Raw genomic sequence first — 26,460 nt, 5'->3', positions numbered from 1 at the left:
TTGTTTTTAATATCTAATCTAAAAAATATTCAGAAACTCATTATAAAGTCAGGATAGATATATGCCAGTTGTTGTTATTATTCAGTTGCTAAGCCGTGTCTGACTCTTGGACTGCAGCACGCCAGGCTTCCCTTTCCTTCAGTTATCTCCTGTAGTTTGCTCAAATTCACGTCCATATATGTCAGATCTATACCAAAATACATAGGACAACACAAGAAATATATGGCACGTCTACCAAGGAAATAAAAAGAGTTATTTTATTACTCATCATTAGAAATTATCAAACCACACTAAAGAGTCCAAATTATCTACAAATCAGTTAGTATTAACAAATGTACTGAGAAAAATGAGTCAAAAGGGCAGAGTGGCAGATGCTGGCAGTACCACACAAGCATTGTTCATCTCCAAATACTTGTCCAGGCTTGGTAGCAAGCATGTTCCTTTTAGCAGTCATCCTGTCAGAGCTAGGTGCCATTAAATACATGGCTGCTATCAAGTCCTCATTTCCGATAAATTTCCACCTTATTCACCTTACTGACAATTTCACAGCAATATCAGAGAACAATGCATTCAAGTCTAAATTTAATTATGACCATCAAAGAAGAAATGGTTGATATTATTCTAGAGAACATAAAACCAAAAATGGTCAATTATGCTAGACTTCAGAATTTCAATATAATAACTGTAAGAGAAGGGAAGGAAAAAAACCAGTTCATGATCAGTCATCTTCAAAAGGAAGACAGATTAAAGAAGGATGAAATTATAAGAAGGGTAAAGAAGACTAAAGGGTAAAATGAATTTATACTTGCAAAACTGTTAAGAATAGATAAGTAAATTAAACAAAACAAAGCAGAGGGCATAAAAAGAATGATGTTCAGTCTGGAAAGAATTAAGAGAAAGGTAAATTTGAAGATAGAAAAGTATCAAGCATCTTTAATTCAAGTCTACAGATCCAGACAGATAATATACCAAGATAGCAGAAACACTGAGATGTCATGGCAAAACTACTCTAACCTTTGCTATGTAACCATGGAAAATGGGAAAGCTACCAGAAGATCAGGGATAGGCACGTACCACCTCAACTTCTTAAAACGGGATCATCATGAACCATCATGGGGTCACTAAGAATAAGTCTTCCAAAATAACTCTAGTTCCTTTAGTTCCTTTTGGACTGGCTTGTCAGGTTGGTACATTTTGGGAATACCATAGTATGAGATCATTTCAGCAAAATATTTAACAAGTCTCTTGCATCCTTGGACAATAAAGAGAAAAGTAAATCAGACGACAGTAGTTAGGCAGCCTGGTAACTGATTTAACAGCCATACCTTAAAATTCATGGATCTGTGCCAGCATGGAAAGAGTTGGGTCTTCTATGATTTGCGACCAACCTTGGTTCTCACAGCACTTTACACATAACTCTATTATAGCAATTATCACACTGCATTATAGTTATATAATTACATGTCTATTATTCCCTATAGCCTGTAAACTCCCTGAAGAAATGACTGCTAGTCATCTTGTTATCATTAGCAGGGAGCATGAGAATGGCACACAGTAGACAATTTGATACATTTTCTAAATCTTAATTAAATAAAAACTTTGAAGGTATCATTTCAAGATTTACAGATGGCACAAAAGCTAAAAGAAACTGGTAGTATTGTGGATGACAGAATTTAAAAAGTCAAAAAGCTCTTGACAAGCTGGAACAATGAGCCAGTGCTTACACAGTGAAACTTAATAGAGATATAAGTAATGTCTGGAACTTGGAATTAAAAAAAAAAAAATCAAATGTGTGTGTGTTAAAAACAGAAAAGACCTGACTTAAACAGCTAGGTGTCTCAACAGCAAACCCAATATGAACCAGTGGGTGTGCTGTGGCAGGTATTACTGGCTTTGAGAGAAATACGGTGCCTGAAAGGAGAAAGGTGAGAGTGTCACTGGTCAGACAGCATCTAGAACATCACAATTCTGGTCACATGTTTGACAAGTGACCACCCACAAAGCCACACTTGTCCAGAGGAAGGCAACCAAGACGGTTATGGACCTGGAGACCACATAATGTGGGAAACAGCTCAAGACATGAAAGATTTAGCTCGGAAAATGATCTTTCACAGTGTATACGATAGCAAGCTTCATGCTCCTGAATTAATGTCTGGGAGGATATAGTATTTGTTGAGTATGATTCCACAAAGCTGAACTGGGTCCGTTTTAGCAAAGAAGTAGAAAGCTAGATTTTAGTAAATTATAATTATTTGCAATAAATAAAACTCTTCAAGTACGGCATATCAACATGCCTTGAGACTGATTTTCTCACTGCGGGAGTACTCATTTTGAGACAGTACAGCCACACCTCAGGGATTTGAAAAGAGCCAATTCCTACCTGGTATAACAAGTTTGATTAAGTAAGCCCTCATTTAACATGTATGGTTTCATGTTCTTTTCTAAGATGAAAGCTGAAAAGCAGAGTACCGTAATAAGCCTCAAATGACGTATGAGACACATTTCTAGAGGAAACTGCGTACACAATTTTTCTGACATTGTTCTTGAGAAGGATGACTAGGGGCACTGTAGCAAAGGTACCCATAACCCACAGTGATGACAGATCATCTGTGAGACACTGTTATGTCTTGTGTGGGTCAGACTCTAACATGCCAGTAGGTAGGGGAGACCAGGAGCATCACTCTGTTACGTAGATACACTGTAAAAGTTTACAAAAACATAGGCAATCAAGAGGAATGAATTTCAAAACTCTAACCATACCCTCCCTCTTTTGTACACTGACTCCCAGACTCACTCACTGACTTAGAACAATGTTTCCAACAAAATTTAAAAACAAATCACTTTAGCTAATCGACTAATGGACAATATATATTTAATAAGTGATTTTTCAAAACATCCGTCAAATACCTTCAATAGTCAGTTACATCAGAGATGTGCATCTACATAGTTAAGATTAATTCAATTTCAAGCAGAAGTGTAAAGTAAACTGAAATGTGACTTTACGTCCAGGGCAATGTAAGCAAGTCAATTTTTCAATGCATCTTAACTAAATGTAAAATACCTGTTTTTGTGACAAACAAGTCTGTGCCATTAATCATATGCTTCCAGCTGCAACAATTCACATTCAAATTAAAACCATGAAACAGCATCACAGTGTTAAGATTCACACAAAGTGATCTCTTAACAGATTGTGAAGAAAAAAAACATACATTAAAAGAAGAATCTGGAGAAAAATGTTACACAATAAAAACATCTGAAAGAGCTTAAGCACACAGGCAGACAGAATTCAGGTTTTTGAGTTGCATAGGAATAAATGTTAAACAAAACTCAGAGCCTGCTCTTAAACAATGAATACATCATAAAAAATACTTCTTTTTATAGCCACAGGACTGAGAGTTTTGCTGTTTATATCTATCCCAGCATACAAATCCATAGTACTGCCAGGACTGTCCCCTCTGATTTTACTGGGAAACCAGACAGAAGAGTCTGCCTGGGTTTCTTTTAGTTTAGTTCAGCTTGTGTCCAAAACTGGCCCAAGAATCATCTCTTCAAGTCACTACTCTCCTGCCTGCCAGTTACACAGCTCCAAACATTTCCCTTCCAGCCACAGATATTAAACTGTTTTGTTGTTTTAAAACTTGATTTAGAACTGCATTAGACAACTTTTTTTTGCTTCAGGCTCCCCTAGGTCAGCAAGCTGCAACAATGTTCAAACAGCCTAACAGTGTCCATTGCACATTAAAAAACAAGGATGGTGCCAGGAACCAGAACAATGATATATTCTAGGTTAGCCATGTCAGGCATTTTCCAGTCCCAAAAGCAGGTTTCATATGGTCAACACATGAGCCCCGGATGTACATGGCTGTCCTGTACTTGCCCCCTCGTGTCCTCCTCTGGTGACCGGCCGCACTGAACTCCCCGGACAAGTTTCCCAGGGATGTATGCTACGCAAGCGAGTCACCGCTCCTCTGAGAGCCCGTGCTTTCTACCTCGGGTCTTACGCTGTATTACTATAGGGCTTTACACTTCTAGGGCATCATCTGACAAGCCACATATTTTCCCCAGTTCTCAGCTGACTTTCCTTTAAAATGGTACCTCAGCCTAGTCTATTAGAGAAAAGCTGTTAAAAAAAGAGAGTGTGGAGAAACAGAAAGACCAAACTTTGAAAACCAACAGTACAAATAAAAATCTTAATAGACACACTGTCAAAGCAAGATTAAAGATTTAGCTTCTCCAATTAACAAATCAAGATGAGATTAGGATAGTTATCAAGGTATGAGATATAAAGACATGAGAAGAACAAGAACTTCATCTCAGAAGCTTCTGTGCTCTCTTACCAGGTTTTTCTTATCTTCTACTCATTATTTCTTTGCTCTCTTGTCCTCTTTCAGTAACATTTTATCCCAGATGACAAATGAAGGAGTATGTAACATTTTAATTTCTTAACAGTCTTTATAGAATTTTCCCAAAGTAATTTAACCTGAAGTTTAAGTTGTATAGGATAGTTGCACACGGTAGATTTCAGGGATACTGAACCCAAGTTAAATGGACTAGCATCCTTTCAAGAAAGAACACTTTAAAAAAAAAAAAAAAAAAACTAAGACAAGGAAAGAAGCAGAACTTTGCACCAAGATTTATGGAAGAGAATTTTAGAATCAATTTATGCCTCAGAAATGGTCCTGACAGTACTTAGCTAAGTCAAATAACTTAAAATGTAGCTGAACTTAAAACGTTAAAAGAGAATTTAGAGAAATATTTTACAAAACCAACCATTCTTTCATAATACCAAAAATGATTTTTTAATTGATGTATAAATGCCTTATAATGTTGTGTTAGTTTCTGCTATACAATGATGTGATACTACAAATGCTATAATACAAACTGTGTTAGTCACTCAGTCATGTTTGATTCTTTGCGACCCCAAGGACTGTAGCACATCAGACTCCAGGCAAGAATACTGGAGTGGGTAGCCATTCCCTTCTCCAGGGAATCTTCCCAACCCAGGGATTGAACCCAGGTCTCCCACATTGCAAGCAGATTCTTTACCATCTGAGCCACCAGGGAAGCCTGCTAACATGTAAATCTTTACTTTTAAACATAGCTTTCTTAAAGCACAGTACAACTATATGTTTTAAAACAGCAAGCTCTTAGTAATATTTTAAGGACAGATGACTAGATGAATAACATCTTGATTTTTGCAAAAGTACGGTGTCAAAGATGGTAACTATGGTGAGGTGCACGGTGGTATCAAAATCATATTAAAATACTCAGTATCATTTTAGTAGATAATTCTTTTCAATAGTATATTGTACATAAATAATCAAGTTATTTAGGTCCTTTCATCTGGGTTGTATTCAATCCTTCCTGCATAAGGCAATGCAAAAAAAATTGTCTTTTTATCTACTAAAAAAGTTATCTAACTTTTCAAATAGTCTCATTTAATTAAGTCCTGTCTTGAAGATTAGGGGAGGAGGTGGGCCATTAGTCTCTAACCATTAGCTTTGGTAGCAAAAAACTTTAAGACCTGTTAAGTTCATACCCTCACTCTCTATTCCAAGGGAAAAAAAAAAAGTTTTTTTTTTAGTTGATCAGTTCAGAAAAGGGCAGAATTAGCTGGAAAAGAGAGTCCCCAAATAATTAGCACCTCTTGCAGACTAGAATGAAAAAAAATATTAAGGGAAAGCGACACACACAGTTTCTTGATGTCATTGTTTCCTTTTCATTATTTATCTGCTGACCTGAAGAGAAACAAAATTCAGAAATCTGAAGGAGAGAGAAGACAAGCAGTGGGAAGGTTTAGCCAAGCAGAAAGCTCTAAGTTATTTAAATTCTGGGGAATAACAGGACGCTGGGCTGGAGGAAGCACAAGCTGGAATCAAGACTGCCGGGAGAAATATCAATAACCTCAAATATGCAGATGACACCACCCTTATGGCAGAAAGTGAGGAAGAACTAAAGAGACTCTTGATGAAAATTAATGAGGAGAGTGAAAAAGTTGCCTTAAAGCTCAACATTCAGAAAACGAAGATCATGGCATCCAGTCCCATCACCTCATGGCAAAGAGATGGGGAAACAGTGGGAACAGTGGCTGACTTTATTTTTCTGGGCTCCAAAATCACTGCAGATGGTGATTGTAGCCATGAAATTAAAAGACACTTGCTCCTTGGAAGGAAAGTTATGACCAACCTAGACAGCATATTAAAAGCAGAGACATTTCTTTGCCAGCAAAGGTCCATCTAGTCAAGGCTATGCTTTTTCCAGTAGTCATGTATGGATGTGAGAGTTGGACTATAAAGAAGGCTGAGTGCCAAAGAATTGATGCTTTTGAACTGTGGTGTTAGAGAAGACTCTTGAGAGTCCCTTGGACTGCAAGGAGATCCAACCAGTCCATTCTAAAGGAGATCAGTCCTGGGTGTTCATTGGAGGGACTGATGTTGAAGCTGAAACTCCAATACTTTGGCCACCTGATGCAAAGAGCTGATTCATTTGAAAAGACCCTGACGCTGGAAAAGATTGAGGGCAGGAGAAGGGGATGACAGAGGATGAGATGGATGGATGGCATCACCGACTCAATGGACATGGGTTTGGGTGGACTCCGGGAGTTGGTGATGGACAGGGAGGCCTGGTGTGCTGTGGTTCATGGGGTCGCAAAGAGTCAGACACAACTGAGCGACGGAACTGAACAGGACTAGAGAACACTTCAGGCTCCTACGCAGAGTCAGCAAGATTATACCTGAAACAAAAACAGCCACTGTGAAGGACAACTGTAAAGCTCAAAGCGCCAAAACATCAAATCTGCCTAAAAGAGGACTAGGAACAAGCACTTAGCCTTAAAAAGATGAAAGAGACAAAGTTGCTTGATACAAACACACATGAGCCATTGCAAAGACTGATAATAATTACGTATGTAGGATACATAATAATTAAGTATGTAGGGATCTGGACATCATCTACGTATTTGTTACACCTGAGTATTTTGCCCATTATTCCTTCATTTTAGGAGAAGCATGGGACTGATGCAGGCTCATTCCTCTCAGCACCCTTGCATACATGGTGCCTTTCAAAGATCTGAAGGAATAAAGAAAACTTTGAAGAAATTTTAAAACGTAACTTAATAAAAAAGATTCTTGTTTTCACTATTGTTCTTCTTTTAATCCACAATATGATTGCTGGGACACCTGTGTCAAAAATTTCCCAGTAGAATTCATCTGGTATTTTTTTTTTTTTTTTGAGTCCTCATGCAGATATGTAGCAAAACTTTAAACCTCATGATGAGCTGCTGCTGCTGCTGTCGCTAGAGTCATGTCTGACTCTGTGCGACCCCATAGACGGCAGCCCATGAGGCTCCCCCATCCCTGGGATTCTCCAGGCAAGAACACTGGAGTGGGTTGCCATTTCCTTCTCCAATGAATGAAAGTGAAAAGTGAAAGTGAAGTCACTCACTTCACTTGTGTCCGACTCTTAGTGACCCCATAGACTGTAGCCCACCAGGCTCCTCTGTCCATGGGATTTTCCAGGCAAGAGTAGCACACATAATAAATTCAGAAGGAGAAAACGTGATAGAACCATTAGAAAACCAATCTATATTTATCCATTTTGGAGGATGGAGAGTAACTGTCATTTCAATTCTTGAATTTCAGTTTCTGCTGCCTGTCATCATCACTCTTACCCAGAATCAAGAGGACTACAAATTAAAATCTTTTCTGAGCTTCTTACAATGTTTTATGGACACACAGAGAATCTAAAATGAATAAGGAATTTTGCTTTAAGCCTGTTCAGAGATACACTTAAAATCTTTAGATAATTTTCCAGATTCTAAGATTTAAGGTACAATCATTTTAGATCTAAATACATGACCGACCATTTAAACAAATTTTCACCTGCTGGAGAAGAGACAATGGCCCCACAACTTGATAAATATTTGCAAAACAGACAGCCATATAAAAAGGATTAAGAGCAAAGACAGCCAACATTTTAAAAACATAAATGCATCTATTATCCACCTTGAGAGCCCTGTACCCACCTGACAACTAAATTCCCGAGAAACTGCCTCTGCATTTTTAACTTTTCAGCTAATATTAGATCCACCTTCACTTACTGAGATTTAATCTAATTAGTAAGGGGGAAAAGTTATTGATATTGAAGTCTACTTAGAGAACTTTAGAAGAAAAAGGAAACCGAGACAAGAAAAGACTGGCACACTGCCTCTCAAGTATGGAATGTTCAACAGCATGGTTAAGCACATCATCAGCCCTAGCTTATCACCAACTATGGTTTTGAGGTAAAAGAGTTTTATAACTACGCACGTCAAATTTACAATACACCATCACCTTAAGGAAAAAGAAGGGAGGCCATGGTGGCTCACTGAAAGCAAAGTCCAGAGAGAAAAAAATATATTATGTTCTACCATCTTACCGTATTATACATAGATTATTATAGATAAACATATCCACATCGATCTCAACCAGACATTTTGCCAAGATTTGCAAAAATGAAACAGGGAAAATACAAATGAAAATAAAGCCAAAATCAGTCTGGTTAAAAAATTTTAACCAGAAGTGCCACCTGGAGAGCATGAAATCAGTTTAAGAAGATAATTTGAAGCAGTGAAGATTTCTGAACCAAAAAAGGTATTTCACACAGATATAAAGTGTATTTTTAAAATACCAATTATTCTAACGTGGTTTGGAATCAGATGCTTTCCAACACATTTGTTCACCTTAGTGTAATTGTTATTCATTTTACCCCTTAGCCTCTGACTTTCTCTAAGACCTGCATCTTGCTAATTTCAGAATCACCAACCTGAAGATTTTTCATAGACATACTGCTAAGATTGGGAAGAGTCTATTTTATAACTAAGGTTTTGAGTATCCCTACAGAATGAACCACAACTGGTTTACTCTGAGGAATCTTTCACTCTTTGTGTAACAAATACGTCATAGTCTTTCCTTGATTAACTGAGGGCTGCTCTGTATAGACATGTACCAATCTATCTTCTTTCATTAGCACTGTGATTTTAAAAATCTACACACTAAACAGATGGATTTGATAACATCTTGATCTAACAGTTTAAAACACTTATATTTTTAATCCCAACAATCCAGCTATATATGATTATACAGTATTGGATAGTTTTCTAAGTCTTTTCCGGTCACATTTATCTTTTTTTAAAACCAGGGATGCTAGCCTATTTAAAATAATTCTTTACTGGAAAGCAATCAAAGGAAAGGGTCATAAGTCCTCCGCAAAACATACTTCCAATGATTTTTAACCTGAGATGACTGAAAAAATGTCTTTTAATTTCTAAAGGTATAAACTATTTTTAATAGTCTTACTGTGGTATCAGTTCAGTTCAGTTGCTCAGTCGTGTCTGTGTCTTTGCGACCCCATGGACTGTAGCACACCAGGCCTCCCTGTCCATCACCAACTCCAAGAGTTTACTCAAACTCATGTCCATTGAGTCGGTGATGCCATTCTCCTCCTGCCTTAGATCCTTCCCAGCATCAGGGTCTTTTCAAATGAGTCAGCTCTTCGCATCAGGTGGCCAAAGTATTGGAGTTTTTATGACATACAAAAAGTACATATATTTAAAGTATACAATTTGATAAGTTTTGACAAATGTAATTGTCTGTGAAACCATCACCACAATCAAGATACTAAGCATATCTATCACCCTCCATAATTTTCTTATGAGCCTTTTAATCCCTCTATTTCTCCCCTACCCTTGTCCCTGTCCCTAGCCCTCAGAAAATCATTGAAATGTTTTTTTGTCATTAAATATTAGTTTGCATTTTCTAGAACTTTATATAAATTTATTCCAGTATGGGAATACTACTCTACATACCCCATTTTGTCTGACTTTTCTCACTCCACATAATTATTATTTCAAAATTTATCCATGTTGTGGCATGTGTCAATGGTTCATTCTTTTTTATTGCTAAATACCATTTCATTGTATGGATATACCATAGTTTATTTATCTATTCACCAACTGATCAATCTGGGTTGTTTTCAGTTTTGTCCTATTACAAAAAATTCTGCTGTAAAAATTTATGTACAGGATTTTGTATCAACACAAGTTTTCATTTGTTCTAAGAGTAGAACAGCTTAGGAGATTAGTTTGCATTTACCTTAAGAGACTGCCACACTGTTTTCCGAACTGGCTGTATTATTGTACATCTATATTGACACTGAACGAGAATCCTAGTTTTTCTACATCTTTATCAATACTTGATAAAGTTAGGCTTTTAAATTGTAAACATTTTAATATGTGTGTGGTGATTTTAATTTCTATTTCCCTAATGACATAATATTAAGCATCTTTGCATGTGCGTATTTACATTCTTTTTATTTTCTTTGATGAAGTATATATTTAAATTTGTTGCCCATTTTTAAGAGTTTGTCTCTTTTATTATTAAACTCTCAGTATTCTCTATATATTCTGGATTGAAGTTATTTATCAGATATATCATTTCCAAATAATGTTCACCTAATCTTGGCCTGTATATTCACTAATAGCATCTTTCATAAAGCAGAAGTCTAAGTAATATGAAATCCAACATACCAATTTTCTTTTTATGGATTATGCTTTTGGTTTCTTACCTAAGAAATCTTTGTCGGATCCAAGGTGATAAAGATTTTCTCCTATGTTTTCTTCTAGAAGTTTTATAGGTTTAGGTCACATATTGAGGTCTAGGATGCATTTGATTTAAATCTCTTGTACACGGTATAAGGTTCACGGGGCTTCCCTGGTGGTTCAGACAGTAAAGAATGTGCCTGCAATGCAGAAGACCTGGGTTTGATCCCTGGGTTGGGAAGATTCCCCTGGAGCTATAAATGTCATGTGTCATTATTTTTGTCTATTTGCTATAAAATGGATTTAAATCAGAAAACACATTATCCATGGTCATGCATGTAAAAATTTTATGTGTATTTCCAAAGAGCATACTTTCTGTATGAGAGTAAAAACTATATAATTTTCAATGAGATCAAATTTGTTAATTGTCTATTTAAATGCTTTAGTACATACACTTAGTACATGTACTTGGTCTTCTGAATAAAGCATGGCTAAATTCCTCTACTAATTACAGATCTGTTGACTTTTTCTTATATTTTTCCTAGTTTTAGCTTTATAGAATTACGCAGTTAAATATATTAAGGTCAATGCTCAGTTATTTTAGTATATCAATATAAAATATCTCATTTATTCTCATTTATGTTCTTTGCTTTAATTTTCATTTCATCTGATACTAAGATTGTTCCCAGTACTTTCTTTTCAATGGCCTATTTTTAGGGTATCTTTTCTATCCTTTTATTTTTACCTTACTGCATCTTTTTTTTTTTTTTTTTACTGCATCTTTTTGTTATAGAATTATCTCTCATCAACAGATAGAGCTGAATATTTTATGATCAGTGTTTTATATCACCCACATTATAAAAGGAGAATTAAACCTATTTAATAGTTATTGCAAACACTAATGTATATATGCTGCTGCTGCTGCTAAGTCGCTTCAGTCATGTCTGACTCTGTGCGACCCCATAGACGGCAGCCCACCAGGCTCTGCTGTCCCTGGGATTTTCCAGGCAGGAGTACTAAAGTGGATTGTCATTGCCTTCTCCAATGTATATATAGATGTTTTCTATTTATCACAACCTTTTGTTCATTATTTTGGGTTTCCCCCACCATTCATGCGTTTTGTTCAATTTATCAAATCTTCTTTGCTTTCTATCCTTGGAGTGAATTTATTTCTTAAACTAAAAAAAAAATTCTCATAAAAAAATTCACACAATATTCAAAAGCAAAAACCTATTTGAACACAGTAAACTCTAACTCCATTCTGTAAGATAACTTACGTTAGCTGAATATGTAACCTTTCAGATTATTTTTTAAGTACTTTTGTATATATCATTCTACTTTTATTGTTACAGTGTTTATCCTTAATTTTAAATCCTGAATTTAAACTTCATCAACCCAGTGGATGTGAATGTGAGCAAACTCTGGGAGACAGTGATGGACAAGGAAGCCTGGCATGCTGCAGTCCACAGGGCCACAGAGTTGGATAAGACTAAGTGACTGAAAAACGGTATTTAAACTTTGGTTTTTCTTTGGTTTATTATAATCTTACTCTAAATATGTAAAGAATACACTCTAATGGTTTTTCCTCTTTACTGGATGGCAGATGACTGCCATCTCCCATGCTGAAATGAGAAATAATGCTATTTTTTTGTGATGATGTGTGTTTCTATGATGACAACAGTTTCTCCTTCTTTATGCTACATCAAGGTATGGGCACTCAGAGGGCTCGCTAAATTGCAGTACTGTTTTTCATATTAGAGGCTTTTTAAAAAAATTATTTCTTTGATTATTTTATTCTCTCCAGCTTCTCTTTACTTTCCTTTTAGAGCTCTTCATACAGAGATGTTGGAATTTCTGTAGCTAAGCCCTTCGTCTCTTAAATTTTCCTTCATACTTACAAAGTATTCCTTTTAGAAGGCATTCTGATGACATTTCCTTGCTCAATCCTTAGTTTCACTAATTAATATCTTAGTTACAAATTGACATTTTAATTTTGAATTTTTAAGTCAAATTTTAATCTCCCAAGTTCTACGTTACATTCTTTTTCAGGAATACAAAACCTTTCTCCATCTTGCTGAATATCTTCTTCTGATCATTCCATTACCTGTAGGTCCTTGGGCATCTTTTCTTCTGACTTTTGAGTGGGTGTCTTTCTTTCATGGTGTTGATTTCCCTCATTTGTGGTGTGTCATGATTATATGCTTATTCTTGGCCTGAAAATCTGTTTGCCAGCTCTTCTGTTTACCACTGCCTGTTTCTAGTGATTAACAGGGGACAAATGGCTTGTCTCCCTTGTGTGTGGGCTTTCTAACCCACCTGGCAGTCAGTGCATTACTTGGGCACTGCTCCGCCTCACTGAGTCTAGCACCCACACTCAAGGATTTAGTTTGTGGGTAAACACAGCTGCCATCCACTATCTAACACAAAAAGAAAAGAAAAATAAAGGCAGAGCTCCAAACGTCAAGTCCCAATTAACAACTCTGATAAGCTCTCTGATTAATAATCCTGATGAATTCCCCTTCTATTTCATATTTCCATTGTCTGTACCTCAGGCTTTGTCTTGCTCTCCTTTTCTATTGTAGATTTAAATCTATCTTTGCTATAGATTTAATTTATTATTATGTGTTTGTTTTCTAATATTTTTGTCATTTCATGAGATTTTGGCAAGGAAGGGAGAATAGACACAACAAAAAAAAATCAACCTTTAATTTTCAATCATAAAAGCCCCCATAACTGTATTAAAATAATTAATATGATAAAAGTTTCACATTATTACCTCTCACAAGAATGCCATGAATATAAGCAAATTTCAAGACTAAAATGATCAAGCATTTTCAATAGTCTTTAGACAATACTTTGGATCTTAAAAAATTAAAAGAAACAAATCTGTGACACCTCAAAAGCAAATCTAACCAGTTCAATTTCATTTGGCTCCGGCATATATGAGAGAATCAATCCAGCCTGATAAGTGATGAATAGCTACAAACATATTACCTCTTCAACAACTGTCAAGTTGACATTCCAATTGTAGGAATCTAGTAAAGCTATTTAGTTTTTCTGAGAACTTTCATAATTGCTATAGCCAACATCTCTCTCTCTCTCATCAAAATATCCAAAGAAATGGGCTCAGAGGAGAGAGCATGTATGTGTGTATATGGCAGGGAAGAAATTGTATCCTCAGGGCCCAGAATGTAGTTAATATTCATTAACAGTTCACTGAAATGAATTCAACAACAACAACAACAAAACATTTTGCCTCTGAAAGATCTAACTTTACTCTAGCATCTTGGGGCATAATTGGGCACATTTCCCTTCAGCTTATAACTATGGATATATTTTATACTACATACAACAAACCCTTAAGATTACTGTTGTTCTTTTCAGTTCCTCAAAAATTTATAGTCTGGTATGGCAAATACCAGTATTGAGTACAAGATGCAAGTAGGCTCATATAGAAAGGACAAAGAAGACAGAGGGAAAAACAGTCTAGGAACAGATGGGACAAAAGTCAGAGACGACAGTAGGCTTGGTTTATGCTGGGACAAGACTGAACCAGTCCCACTGTTAGCTCCTTGACTTTCATCTCATCTGTTCCTTTCCCTAGACTGTCTTTCTGTTATGTCTTGTCCTTTCTGTACAACCACATGGCATGTTGTGCTGTTATAATACTTCTCATGCATGCATGCATCCTAAGTCGCTTCAGCTGTGTCCCACTCTTTGCAACCCTTTGGACTATAGCCCACCAGGCTTCTCTGGCCATAGGATTCTCCAAGTAAGAATACTGGAGTGGGTTACCATGCCCTCCTCCAGGGGATCTTCTCGACCCAGGGATTGAAACTATATCTCTTATGTCTCCTGCATTGGCAGGTGGGTTCTTTACTGCTAGTGACATCTGGGAAGCCCAGCACTTCTCATAACAGACCATAATGCTTCCCAAAGTCAAGACCACAGTGACAGCACCTTTGTTAAGTTACTGTTAGTTATTTTGTGGACGTTTGGTCTGCTTCACACTACTTTTTTCATACAAAAAGAAAACTTTGAGATTTATTAAAATGCCTACTGTACAAAAAATAATAATAATTGACAAAGTCAGGGATAAAGGAAAGTAGAGGAAATAATCCAGTTAGAGACTGGCTCTATGGTTCTCAGAGACTGAGGCAAAGTAAATACTGTAAGTTTTTATATAAAAAATAAACTAGTTATGTTATACCAAAAAACAGAACATTTATAAGTATCTCCGGCTGCTAGAAAAGAAAGTGGTGTTGGAAAAGTTAAATGCCTTGCCCAAGGTCCCCTGGCTTCTTTCGTTAGAGGAAAATACTGGTCTCTTGACTTCAGTGTTATTGCTGCAATATCACACTGAAACCAAATACACAGTGAAAATTAGTTGCTATTATGGCAACCCCTGGGAGAAACAGAGATACCTATTCCCCTGTGAGGGATAAGAAATTAAGCTAAGAACCCAACACAATGTTCTGTGAGGAAGCTGGGTAGAGTGAGAAGATATGAAATGACCTGATCACCCTTAAAGAGGAAACAGTGGTGAGGCAGCAACCTCAGAGGCACATAAGATCCCTACTGCCAGAGGGAGTGGGAGGTTTAAAAGGCTGGGAATCCAGTTTCTAGAACATTCTATATATACACAGAGTCTTAGAAGAAGCAAATCGTTAAGTACTATACTAAACTATGACTGAGAAGACAGATTTTAAAAAACTTCCTAGGGCACAGGTCCAGAAGAAAACAAAAATTAAGGTCAAGTCTACATCAGCCAGTAACAGACTTCTGGGCCCTTAGATTCATTTATTTGGCTCTCCTGACTGTTTGGCTCAGTTTTCCCTTAGCAAGTGTAAAAAATGCTTGAACACCACCACCCTGGGATCCTGTTCAACCAATTCAGATAGCTGTGGCCTTTTAACTCACATCCAAGTGACTTGGCGTTGTCCCAATATCATTTCCCCTAGTAGAGCCTAAGCGAGAGAGTACACAGCTCAGAGAGCCAGGAGTTAACTGGCTGTTCCCATTCCAGAAAGGTCTGGTTCTTTTCCTAGATAAGGAAACAATACTATATCAAGATGTTTCTATCATTCAATATTACATATCACACTGGATCCACAACTATAAAAAGAGAATTAGTGGCAATACCACTGTCTATTCTTAAAGCATCTCTCTTAAGGCGCTTTAGGCAACTGAACTTTACTTTTCCAGCCCAATCCCTTGGGAAATAAATAGTGATGATTTATTAAAACTTACATCTTACAGATAAGAAAGACCAACAAAAAGAAGTTGAAATGCAGAAGGGGACAGAGTGTCTTGAGGCTACACTCTACTTGTTGAATCACACTTCTTCCTTATACAAAAGATACAGAACATGCACATTGACTCATATGGAGCTGACTGTCACTTACTTCACAGCACAGTGCTAAGGGACTCTGTGGACCTGGCCATATTTGGGCCCCCACTCTGAGCAGCCATGTTCCTTTGCCAGGGTCATGGTTTCCTGCCTTTTCTCCCATGAAACCTATTTTTGAAGATGTCTAAAACAGTTTTTGAATGGCAAGTTGTTTCCTCCTATACCAGCAAAAATCTAGGCAATTCCAATCATCCTTTACAACAATGTGGCCATAATAACCTCTTCAAGTTAGTCTGCCTATAATCAGTCTTTTTAAAAAATATACAACCGATTTATTGGTTTATATTGCCTCGATTCCTCCTGTCTTTATAGAATAGCATGACCCTCAGAGCCAGGGGGTACATTAAATTTATACTTATTGAGTTGCATTATTTTTTAGTAGGAAGGAGGCAGTAATGGCCATATAGAGGGAATAATCATAATATACAAAGAACAGTGAGAACGCATCAGATAAAATTAAAGAGTGATTACTCCCTCCAAAGTAAGTTTTAGTAAAAGATTCTGAAGGAAGACAGCTTTATTTTGGTGAAAGACATCGAACAGCCTGGGTACAAAAAGCAGAGATTATAAGAAGCAGGCAGTAGTGCCCCCTGGGTTGCCTGTTAAGAAGTCTGCCTTGTACAGTTTCTGGAGAACTTTAGAAATGCAAATAACCTGGACAGATTAACAGCACCCCAAGATAACTAGCAGGATACAAAGAAACAGCACCTTTCACTATGAGGAGGCGTATTCCTTCAGGCAAACAAAGAAACAGGACAGAGTCAACATCTGTTTCATATAACAGCTTGGCTGCTGAAAGAAGCAAACTTTAAAAAATGGCTTAGCTGACAACCCTCAAAAACCATTCAGTCACTATTGCACGGGCTGAAGTAAATGGGTAGATAAACACAACTTGCACTCTCCATACTACCCTCACCGCCTTCCTCTAAAGAAAAGAAAATGCAGACAAAAGCCTCATATCTTCCCTTTTGATTGGCAACTAACAGCAATGAATCCTGAAGTGTGAAAGATAGCCAACTGATTTTTAGCTTTGCCCTGCCTTCCTCAAAGTCAACTGGGAAGATAAGACAGCCAAAGAGTATATTGGGTGGGGACCGTGGCCAAGATAGGGGGATGGGGAAACAATTCAGACATAACTCATTAGAATATTAAAGGGAAGAAAACAAGTCATTCGGCAAAACCAACCATTTTTTGGTTGGTTCCAGAATTCAGTTCAAGAAAGAAAAAGCAATATTATGATGTCTGGAACCTTATCAATAAGTGGTAACAAACCAAATGTGTTAAGAGATGAAATTTTCCTCTCTGGATTCTATCAATTTGTGAACAAAATTTCAGAATCAAGAGAAAGCCATCTAAGAAGGTATAAAAAACTACTCATAGATTTAAGAACTGGACATTTCTAAGACGAAAAATTATCAGTGCTGTGATGTCACTGCAGTGACCACTGCGTCCAACTCAGTTAAACGCCAGATGCTTTGCTTACCTTAGTAATGTGGTTACAATAGATAAGTCAAACAGAACGAAATCAACTGAGAGGCACTAAGACAGACAAGAGATTTTTCTGGTGGAATCTGAAAACAGAAAAAAAGGTGATTAGGTGGAAAAGGACAAAAACATTTACTACCAACACACGTGCAGTGGCAAAAAATACGCTGGGCAGATAACCAAGAGCCCAGTGAGGTCCCTTTCAGTGACTTTCAGGCAGAACACCATGCAGGAAAAGATCACTTTGTCGATGCGGGAGAGAGAGATGACCACAAAGGAAAAAGCAATCATATGTGATTTGTTTTATATTCAGAGAACCTGGGATGAAAAAGGCATTATTTAAAGGTGCTTTTGTGGGGTGTGAGGGAGTGAGGGTATAACTATAATAACAGTAAATCTTTCAGAAATGTTAGGGCCAGACAGTCTCTAAGTACTCAACCTACATTAACTAATTTGGTCCTCACAAGGATTACATGATATAGGGACTATTAGTACTACAATTTACAGATAAGGAAACAAAGATACAGGAAAGCAGACTTATCTGGAACCATAGAGAATGGCTGAGCTTAGAAACAAGTCACCAGGAGGAAGGAAAATTCTTCAAAAGATTAATCTTTCTGTCTATCCAGGATCCTGCTTGGTGTCTTACACAACACCCAGAAAAATAAAAATAATAGAGCAAGACAAGCAGAGTAATTAATTAAAACTAAAGGAGAAAGGATTTAGATTAGTTTAAAAAAGACCTTCCAAATTAAAAAATATGCAGGAAAAAAAAGTTCACTGAGAGATACTACAGAATGACCTCCATAGGGATCAGACCTGGATAGTGTTAAAAAAACGAATCCCTTCAAGTATGGAAGGGATTAACCCAGAACTTTGTTTTAGGCCTATCAGAAATATTTGACTGTAATTCAAGAAGAGAAGTTTAGTTCATGTTAAGAGTCTCCCCTTGTGTTGATTAGCCAATCTATGCAGGGACTATGCTTGTGTTGACACTATCAGTTCAGTTCAATTCAGTCGCTCAGTCGAGTCCGACTCTTTGCGACCCCATGAACCGCAGCACGCCAGGCCTCCCTGTCCATCACCAACTCCCGGAGTCCACCCAAACCCATGTCCACTGAGTCGGTGATGCCATCCAACCATCTCATCCTCTGTCGTCCCCTTCTCCTCCTGCCCTCAATCTTTCCCAGCATCAGGGTCTTTTCCAATGAGTCAGCTCTTCACATGAGGTGGCAAAAGTATTGGAGTTTCTGCTTCAACATCAGTCCCTCTGATGAACACCCAGGACTAATCTCCTTTAGGAGTCCTGACTGCTTCAGAAGGGAGTCTTGAAGAAACCAGAAGAGGAAAGCATGACTACAGCACTAGAGTCACAATTAAAATGGAGGAAGAGTTGACTTAACCTCTAAATAAAGAGAGTAAGACAGAAAATGAATACTAAAAGCAGCTGCAATGATTAGGGATAACATCCTACAGTTTTGAGCAGAGTGTTCATGTGTAATCAATACAGTGTTAATGAAAATAATACCAACATGTGAAAGCTTTAAATTGTTCATATAATAGTGGTAAGAACAGCAGCAGACAATACCTGGGAGGACTTCTCTTGTGCCACGCACTGGGTAAAATGCTTCATGTACAGGGTACCGTGGTTAAGCACAAGGGCTCAGATCGACTCCCAGAAATCCTTCTCCAAATAACTTTGAGCAAACCACTTGCCCTGTGTCTCACTATCTGTCAGATAATAACAGCATCTACTCTCTAGGCATGAAGTTGCAAAGATTAAGTGAGAATGTGTGCGGAGAGAAAATAGAAGAAATTGTAGAGTTCTAGAGTAATCAGTACAGCCTGATGAGTGGGACAGGTAAGATGAGGAGAACAGGTCATTCTCAACATAGTGTAAACAGGACTCACCCATCATACCACCAGGCCGGATCGTCTCTTTGTGTCATCCTTTATATTTACTTCCCTCTTAATTTCGTTACTTTCCAAATTAATTTCAAATATTGGTTTTCACAAATGTCTCTATCACTGAACCACAGGTCTCTTTAAATATCATTTATCCCCAGTCCCTAGAATCATGCTTGACACACAAATAACTGTGCTAGAACGACTGCATGAACAGCAGGAAAAGATCACTTGAGAAAATTGCTATGAATGAAATTTATAGGAATTTTTAGGTGCGAGATATAAGAAATATCCTCATAAAAGAGAAAATTGATAACAGCATAGAATTCTCTCTGATATAAATTAGGTAGTACACACACACACACACACACACACCAGTGTGTTTGTGAACATAAGGTTTGATATTTATAGTAAGATCTACCAAAAGTGACTTTCATTTAACTCCATTAGTCATTGTTATTTTATTCGAAACCATTTCTTACTAGATAAGGAACACAAGCTCACACTTCTTCCTATTTTGAAGAAGTAAAAAAAGTAAGAGAGGTTAGGAGCAAGTGATTGAAAACCTTGGAACCATGCGAAAAGGGTAGAAGAGGGAATTAGAAGGGAGAAACGGGCTGGGCCAATCTCCTGAATTAACCCTAGGAGAAGCAGCAGAGCATTCCAAACTTCAGCACAGTGCGGGCTTTTAGTATCTGCCTACCTTTACACCTAGCTTCTTGAATTTCTTCCTTGATTTCAGAATCTTCGCCTGGATTGACAACCTGGTTGAATTCTGATTAACCTGTCTTCTGAGTAAACTCTCTACTGGTAAATAACATTGATTTTAAAATTCTCAACTCTTTCCTCTTGAACTTAGAAATTCTTGGGTCAAGCAACTTCCTCTCAAACAATTTAATTTTAGGAGGTCATAACTTTCCCTAAAGGCCTCGTATCTTATATTGGGATGAGCCTCTTGGGGTGTAAGATTTACTTAAATTCTATGAAAACTATACTCTCTATGTATGTTAGTCTGCTTTTCATGCATTCTTGGCTGATCTAGGGCCCAGTCCTACCCCAGGTAGAGGAGGTGCTCAAAAAAAAATTTGTTGAGTAAAGGAATTAGTGAGTGAAAAGTCAAGCCCTGAACTTCCTCCACTGCTTGCTTCTGAGCACACAACAGAGGATACACAAATAGATTCTATGCAGAAAATCGCCTCCTTGAGAGCCTCTCACCTGAAAACAGCTATTAAATTTTCAGGGATAGAAGAATCTGTGCTTAAGTGAGTAATCTGCTCTTCAACACCACCTGCCAAGCACCACACATCACTAGCCTGAAACTGATGTATGGATCCCAACCCTGAAGCTCTGTCGTGTACCTACATCTCTCCATTTCATCATGCAAGAGGCACAGCTAGAGTATTTCCACCAAACTCTATAGTATCCTCTCCATTGTAATTTCCATTTCAGTAATTTCCAGGGCATACACAGTTCAAATGGCAACCCACTCCAGTATTCTTGCTTGGAGAATCCCAGAGACGGGGGAGCCTGGTGGGCTGCCATCTATGGGGTCGCACACGACTGACGCAACTTAGCAGCAGCAGCAGCACACCGTTCTTCCAACAAAATTAAACTCTGCTTGGGAACAGATGGATTCCCACCTTATACACCCCTTTCCTCTAACTTGATCTTTTGAGTTGTACTGAGTTTCAATGTCACAGTTAAGATTATAATAAATTCTGCACTTTTAAAAAATTGTTAAGATGCATTTTTATATCATCAAAGTAAACATCAATAATAAACATCTTAATTAATCAATAGTTTCTTACATCTGGAGGGTATTTAATAAAAATTTTGCATCTAGCCTAGTAATAATAATATTATTAAGTATCAGTAATATTTAAAAATAATAGAATTCTCAAACCATTCAATTTGATTCCATGGATGTTTATACTATGTTCTCTGAAGCCACTAAGTAATATTAAAATATTTAATAAAGTCTTAAAATTTTTGCACAGAAAATTTTTCTATTATAAAAACATTCATGTTTATCATTTTTTCAGTCAAAATGACAAAACCAATGCCAAAGAAAAACCAGAATTTATCAACCATAGTTTAAATATTAATACTATAAAAGTCAAAGTGGCTATAAAACAGACTGACAGAAGTAAACCTGGAAAGATCAGCCAATACATCATTATATAAAAATAAGAAGGCATAAAAATACTATTAGGATGGCATAGGTCTGGGTTTTAATTTCATCAATCTAATAAAAGGTCACAGAATGAGCATTAAAAAAAAAACCAAAAACAGAATAAGGTCAATATCACAAAGTGGTTAAAGAGATGGAAGAGAACTCTCTTCTAAGTCATTACACTCATCCATACCATACTGAACTCCAGAGGACTTATCATGTTCCTATGCCATTAGAGAACGTAGCAGGTTCACTGAATTGACTGATTTCTTTGTTAACCTACTTACATGGGTTAAGACCCTGACCGACACAAAATACAATCAAAAAATTCCCAGACAGAGAGTGCAATGAAAGACTGAGTGATGTATAGTTTGGGGTAAAGCCTATCCAATAAATGTGCTTGACCAACAAAGAACCTATTGGCAAAGATTTATTATCAGAACAAACACATTCTAAAAAGATCTAATACAATAAAACCTGCAATATGAATACAAACTACTCTAAAATACAGTTCTTTGCCTAATGTATAGCTTTTTTCCATGATTATACTAAAACTCTCTTCATTTTTTCACTTCAAGAATAAATTTAATAAGAGAAGCAAAACCAATGAGTATAGAGTATAAAATGGCACTGGTAGCATAGCGCTACATAAACAAACATACATTTATGTCAATTAGAACTCTTCAACCACCTTTAATATATATAAAGAAAAAATATTTCTAGGAAACGTATTACCAAGAAAAAGGGTAAAAATAAGTCACCTTCTAGAATAAAACATCATCAACATGTTTTAATTATATGCAATGCATTAATATGAACTTAGCAGAAGTTAGAGTCAGACATAGAAAAAATATATGATATACCTCCAAGTTCTTTTACATTCAAGATGGCATTCTGGAATGGCACTGCTTTTATACTAAAACCTACAATTAGAAAACAATAAACAAAGAATTAGCAACTTAACTTTTAAAAATGTATAGGATTCTCAAATTCTCTTTTTGGCAGATGAAGAACTATTTTTCATAGCTCATATTTACACCAGAAACACATAATTTTCAAGATAAATTATAATCTAGTATTATCTTCTATCATTTTGCAAAATATAGTTGTATGCTACAGCAAAATATAACTCTTTTCTTCCAAATCCTGCCTCATTCCTTCATACATAATGGGTCTTTGTAAATTTTACCAGTTGTGAGAAAGACACTTGAAAGTATAGAGAAACTCCAAAGAAGATATTCAACCATAATCTTTACATCTAATTCCTAAGTTAATCTTCCCTCACATATAACTTAGCAACCCTAAAGTATCTAAATTATAACCATCTTATATTGGAATTACATAGTATTTAACCCACTCTAGTACTCTTGCCTGGAAAATCCCATGGACGGAGGAGCCTGGTAGGCTCCAGTCCATGGGGTCGCTAAGAGTTAGGCATGACTGAGCGACTTCACTTTCACTTTTCACTTTCATGCATTGGAGAAGGAAATGGCAACCCACTCCAGTGTTCTTGCCTGGAGAATCCCAGGGACGGGGGAGCCTGGTGGGCTGCTGTCTATGGGGTCGCACAGAGTTGGACACGACTGAAGCGACTTAGCAGCAGTAGCACTGTTAGTATTTTCTCTTGCGGACATGGTTAAACTCATACATAAATTTTTGTTAGATGTACAATCATAATTACCCATTTATGCATTTTATAATGCATTTAATAAATGACTTATTATCAAAGTATATTCTGCATATAGTGCTATGATTAATTCTGTATTTAGACTTAATTATCATAATCTAAGACAATCAATTCAGGTGTAAGGTGAATGTACATTTACCTATACACACACACACACAAATACATATACTGAATATTTCTGAAATGATCCATAAGAAACTGGAACATATAATGGGAAAGAACTAGGTATAAATCTTAAATAGGAGCGATTCTTCAGTTTCATTTAAATGTTTTGCACATACAGGTACTTCTTTTTCAATTAAAAGCTCTACTACTTTTTTTTTAAATTTTTTAAATAATTTAAAAAATATTTTAAAAATATTTTTAATTGGAGGATAATTGATTTACAATGTTGTGTTGGTTTCTGCCATATATCAACATGAATCAGCACAAGTATACACATGTCCCCCCCAACTCTTGAACCTCCCTGCCACCTCCCACCCCACCCCACTACTCAAGGTTGTCACAGGGCACCAGGTTTGAGCTCCCTGCATCATACAGCAAATGCCCACTGGCTATCTATTTTACATATGGTAATGTATATGTTTCAATGCTACTCCTTCAATTCGTCTCACCTTCTCCTTCCCCGACCCTGTCCACCATTCTGTTTTTTATGTCTGCATCTCCATTACTGTCTTGCAAATAGGTTCATCAGTACCAGGTTTCTAGATTCCACATACATGCATTAATATATGATATTTGTCTTTCTTTTTCTGACTTCACTCTGTATACTAGGTTTTAGGTTCATTCACTCCATTAGAACTGACTTAAATGTACTCCTTTTCATGGCAGAGTAATATTCCATTACATATATGTACCACAGAAATAGCTTCCTTATCCATTCATCTGCCAATGGACATCCAGGCTACTTCCATGTCCTAGCTATTATAAACAGTGCTGCAATGGACGTTGGGATACAAGTATCTTTTAAAATTATGGTTTCCTCAGGCTGTATGCCCATTAGTGGGACTGTTGGGTCTTAATAAAACTACTGTTGGTAGTTTTATTCTAGTTTTTTAAGGAACTTCCATACTGTTCTCCATAGAGGCTGTATCACTTTTCCATCAACAATGCAAGAAGATTCCCTTTTCTCCACACCCTCTTCAGCATTCATTGTTTGTACATTTTTTGCTGACTGGAGTGAGGTGATACCTCATTGTAATTTTGATTTGTATTTCTCTAATAACCAGTGATGTTGAGCATCTTTTCTTGTGTTTAATGGCCATCTGTATGTCTTCTTTGGAAAAAATGTCTGTTTAGGTCTTCTGCTCGTTTTCTGATAGAGCTGTTTGTTTTTCAGGTATTGAGCTGTATGAACTGCTTATATATTCTGGAGATTAATCCTTTGTTGGTTGTTTCATTTGCAATTATTTTCTCCCATTCTGAGGGCTGGCTTTCAATCTTGTTGTTTCCTTTGCAAAAGCTTTTCCTTACAAAAGCTTTTAAGTTTAATTAGGTCTCATTTGTTTATTTTTGTTTTTATTTCCAGTACTCTAGGAGGTGGGTGAAAGACGATCTTGCTGTGATACATGTCAAAGAGTGTACTGCCTGTTTTCACCTAAGAGTTTTATCGTTTCTGGCCTTTCATTTAAGTCTTTAATCCATTTTGAGTTTATTTTTGCATATGGTATTAGGAAGTGTTCTAGTTTCATTCTTTTACATGTAGCTGTCCAGTTTTCCCAGTAATGTTTATTGAAGAGGCTGTCTTTTCTCCACTGTATATTTTTGACTCCTTTGTCACAGATAAGCTGCACTTGGGTGAATTGGTTTATCTCTGGGTAAAAGCCCTACTAATTTCTAAAGCTTATTGAGTAATTCCTGAACACCCCATCGATTTAAGGCATTAAGGATTATTTAATATGTACAATTACAAGATAAATAAGACACAGTCATCCTTTCAAGAAACTATCAACAAGGTAGAAGGAAAAACATACAAATACTTTCATTGAAGCAAGTACTAGAAAAGTTAAAAAGTGCTGGGAAAGGTAAAAAGATGTAAATTACTACATGTGTAAAAACAATTCTTTTACATGGTTTTGTTTTACTTTATACATAAACAAGTTAATATGTGCCTTATTATATACTCTATTATTACCACTCCTCTGTTGTATATTGCCCTAGAGCTTTAAGATTCTATACATCACCTTCTACCAAGGAGTCAGAAGCTCTATGACTGCGGTCAACTTACTAGCCTTGGTTTTCATTGTTTGAAAACCAGGATGATAGTATCTACGTCACAAAGCTGTGATAATGTGTGTATTATCTTTATCATAGAGCTTGGTACAAATAAGCATACTACATAAAACTGCCAACTTTATATTTCAATTGACGCCATGTTGATGATTTTATCATTAGGTACACATATTTTTTGCCTACCTGAATATATTACAGACTCCTAAGACAGAAATTCTGGTGCTCATTTATTTATTAATCTAAGTACTTAGTTGGAGCCTTGAGTGTTATCACTGAATGAAAAGTACCTTTGTTGGAGTTTATGCTCAACTGGAGTGTAAACAGTTGAAATTTGTTGTGTTGTTATTGTTGTCCAATCACTAAGTCAAGTCTGACTCTTGGCAGTCCCATGAACTGCAGCACGCCAGGCTTCCTGGTCCTTCACTATCTCCCAGAGTATGCTCAAACTCATGTCTGTTGAGTTGGTGATGTCATCCAACCATCTCATCCTCTGTTGCCCCCTTCTCCACTTGCCCTCAATCTCTCCCAGCATCAGGGTCTTTTCTAATGAGTTGGCGCTTCGCATCAGTGGCCAAAGTACTAGAGCTTCAGTATCAGTCCTTCCAGTGAATATTCAGTGTTCATTTCCTTTAAGATTGACTGGTTTGATCTCCGTGCAGGCCAAGAGACTCTCAAGAGTCTTCTCCAGCACCACAGTTCAAAAGCGTCAATTCTGTGGTGTTCAGCCTTCTTTATGGTCCAACTCTCACATCCGTACATGACTACTGGAAAAACCATAGCTTTACAGAACATAAACGTTTGTTGGGCTCCCTAAGAATCTTTCAAAACGTACTCTTTCAGAGTGGCTTTCATGCAGACAGACACTGTGGGCATAGCATTGTGGTTAATGGTAGATGCAGTCACTGAATCTTAGCAAAATAGCAGGAGGAGTAGGAGGCAGTGCCCTGTGGCTGACACACTGGCATGTATCTTGACCTGTAGGAAAGCCTCTC

At 36.9% G+C, this 26,460-nt stretch overlaps 1 protein-coding gene across 1 annotated transcript in view; it reads right to left on the bottom strand.

Annotated features, from left to right (window-relative positions):
* The window catches only part of ARL15 (ADP-ribosylation factor-like 15), a 473,050-nt gene that overhangs the window by 262,511 nt on the left and 184,079 nt on the right, over positions 1–26,460 (bottom strand). Inside the window, exon 3 of the mRNA XM_010857165.1 lies at positions 22,413–22,472. Within this exon, the coding sequence (XP_010855467.1) occupies positions 22,413–22,472 (60 nt within the window). The remainder of the gene's footprint in view (positions 1–22,412; positions 22,473–26,460) is intronic.

This window comes from Bison bison, unplaced genomic scaffold, assembly GCF_000754665.1.
Source record: "Bison bison bison isolate TAMUID 2011002044 unplaced genomic scaffold, Bison_UMD1.0 scf7180017864378, whole genome shotgun sequence".
NCBI lineage: Eukaryota > Metazoa > Chordata > Mammalia > Artiodactyla > Bovidae > Bison > Bison bison.
Note: the sequence above shows the minus strand (reverse complement) of the source record. Positions and strands in the feature narration are given on the sequence as shown.